The following is a 2,653-nucleotide window of genomic DNA, read 5'->3' as shown; positions in this document are numbered from 1 at the left end:
CAAGCTTTACCGGTGTAAGATAATGAAGAGCATAGTTTTAAAAGACATCAAATGTGAAGACAATTTTCAAGTTAGTGATCATATCTCTTTCAAGTAAATCATATAACCAGAACAGCATACATACATAAGTTATACTCCTAATACAGGGGCTTTTGCATAAAAAGATGTGGTATAGAGCAGAAATGAAGTTCACACTATAACTGCAGCACATGAATGGATTAACACGGCGCATATGCTTACTCCCACAAGGCACAGTTCATATAGAAACTAAACTGATTTTCATAAATATACAGTGGAGGCAGCAAGCAACTTACAACCATGTTCATCTACCATCCTTCAATTACAGACCACAGTTGACTGCTTAATCTACAATACACCTTCTTCAACTTGCTGGACTGTAAAACACCAAGAACTCGTTGAGCAAAGCATCATTACTCTCAACAAAATTTCTGTTATCTCAGGCCCGCAACAGGGGCTTGACTGGTGGAAGAACTGATGTAGTTACCACAAGCCAGTACGCTCTAATGTAGCGACGTCTTTCGAGATTCTGTGAGGAAGTTCCTTCACTCACAGCTCTGATTGTCTCCTAATTTTTCATCATTTATAACTAACAAGAAATTCAAAAAGTTTAGCAAGCAAAATACCAATAGCTGGAGTTGCTGGTAGCTTAACTGTGTTAAATCTGATGGAAGCAACCACAAGTTCAGCATTATAGTAATAACACTGCAGATAGGTTTTATATATTGGGGTTAATCAAGCTTTCAACATACTAATAACAATGCAACAATTACGAGTTAATCCAGCAGCATAAATACAATCTATCTAGGCAAAAGAAACGAGCAAAGCAAGTAAACTATCATGATTGTCAAAAACCAGAAGCAATGGAACTAAACAGTCAAGAAACTGCAATTAGAATTGAAACACTAAGCAAACTGAACAATGCTTGGAATAAAATAAACGTTGTTCAAACACTAGGCAAAGCTACCAATGGTCTACCACTAATTCACAGACAGATTCATCATCTACTCATACCCTCAGAATCTGTAGCTTGTTCGAAAACGCAATCGCCACCCAATCAGGCTGCGAATACGACCACTGCAGCTGCTCAATCTCCGCCCCGGCAGTGTAAGCCAGAATTGGGTCCAACCCTCCCTCCACCGGCTGCCCCATCGACGAGAGGTCCCAAATCAAAGCCTGCGAATCATCCCCCGCCGTGCAAATGTGGCAGGAGCTATGCGGAGCCCACGCAATCGCATTCACACCAGCCTGATGCCGCTGCAGCTCCACCACCGGCAGCGTCGGGAAGCGAATATCCAACACCACGACCTTGCTGCTGTCCATTATAATGGTAGCCATGTATCTAGGATCCTGCTTATTCCACCCAAGCCGCACCAGCGGCGTGTCCGGCTCGGAGCTCTCGTAAATTATAGTCGAATGCTCCTTATCGCGGAGATCGAAAACCCTAACCGAGCCGTCGGCGGAAACCGACGCGAAAACGCCAACGCCGCCCCACGCGATGTCGTAGACCTCCTTATCGTGCGCGATCAGCTGCGTATCCACCACCTCCTTCTCGATGTCCCAAATCGTGCAGGTGGTGTCGATGCTGGAGGTTCCAATCCGGCGCGGCTCGGCTTCGTTCCAGTCAAAGGAGGTCAACGGACCGGAGAATTCGCTGTTGCGGTTGTTGTTGAGGAGGCTCTTGAGCTCGACGCGGCGGGAGGAGTCGGAATCGGAGATTTGCCAGAGGCGGAGGAAATCGGAGGAGGAGGCGAGGAGATCGGGGCGCTGGCAGTCCTTGTCGGGGACGAAGATGAGCTTGGTCGGAGGGTAGGGGTGGTCGAAGGAGAGGGCGGGGTCGGGGCGGATCTCGCCGGTGGAGTCGTCGAGCTGGACGATTTCGACGCGGTTAGGGTACTGCTCGAGGAGGCTGGAGATGGCGAGGCGGTATTTCTTGTCCCTGCGGACGCTCCAGTTCATGGCGTAGATGTGCCATGGGGCTTCGTACGTGTAGATTTCTGAGCGGAGCTGCTGCTCGTCCGAGCCGTCTTGGTTCGGGTCGCTGATTGCACCCATTTTTCGGCGCGGATTTGGGTCTCTCTCTTCACTCTCCAACAGTGGAGAAGAAATGCCGCACGCGTGCGGTGCTTGTACCTTAACGTACAAATACTCCTCCCATCTCCAAAAGAAATACTACTCCCTTCGTCCCTTAAAATTTGACACCATTTGATCCGACACGAGTTTTAAGAAATATAATAGAAAGTGAGTAAAAAATATTAGTGACATATGAGTCATATTTTTATATATTAGTTTTAAAATAAAATGTGAGTGAAATTGAGTTAGTGGAATGTCAATACTAAAAATGGTAAAAGTGAAAGTGATAAATTTTTAGGAACGAACAAAAAAGGAAATAAGAGACAAATTTTCAGGAACGTATGAAGTACCTACTACTCCCTCCGTTTCATAGTAATGGAGGCGTTTCTTTTCGTCGGAGATTAAGAAAATTTGAGTTAAGTGAGTTAAGTAAATGGAGAATAAAGTGGAAAATGAAAAAGGTAGAGAGATGAAAAGACAAAAAAGTAAGAGAGAGTAAAGTAGGTGTAGAAAAATGTGTTAACTTTTACTAAAAAAGTAAATGACTCTATTACTATGGAAC

At 45.1% G+C, this 2,653-nt stretch overlaps 1 protein-coding gene across 2 annotated transcripts; it reads right to left on the bottom strand.

Moving 5' to 3' along the window:
- Nucleotides 1-201: 201 nt before the first annotated feature.
- On the bottom strand, nt 202-2,141 carry LOC121757190 (WD repeat-containing protein LWD1-like). Of its 2 annotated transcripts, XM_042152705.1 has the most exons (3): nt 1,033-2,141; nt 673-723; nt 202-586 (listed from the first exon to the last, which is right to left on the bottom strand). In XM_042152705.1, exons 1-3 carry the CDS (start codon nt 2,071-2,073, stop codon nt 458-460), a joined length of 1,221 nt encoding a protein of 406 aa, XP_042008639.1. In that variant the 5' UTR covers nt 2,074-2,141; the 3' UTR covers nt 202-457. The 2 variants fall into 2 exon arrangements, with proteins under 2 accessions (XP_042008639.1, XP_042008640.1); XM_042152706.1 differs by lacking the exon at nt 673-723 and having other exon boundaries at nt 202-607.
- Between the last annotated feature and the right edge of the window lie 512 nt (nt 2,142-2,653).

The sequence above is a fragment of the Salvia splendens genome, chromosome 12 (genome assembly GCF_004379255.2).
Source record: "Salvia splendens isolate huo1 chromosome 12, SspV2, whole genome shotgun sequence".
Classification (NCBI taxonomy): Eukaryota; Viridiplantae; Streptophyta; class Magnoliopsida; order Lamiales; family Lamiaceae; genus Salvia; species Salvia splendens.
This window is presented reverse-complemented; position numbering and strand designations above follow the sequence as displayed.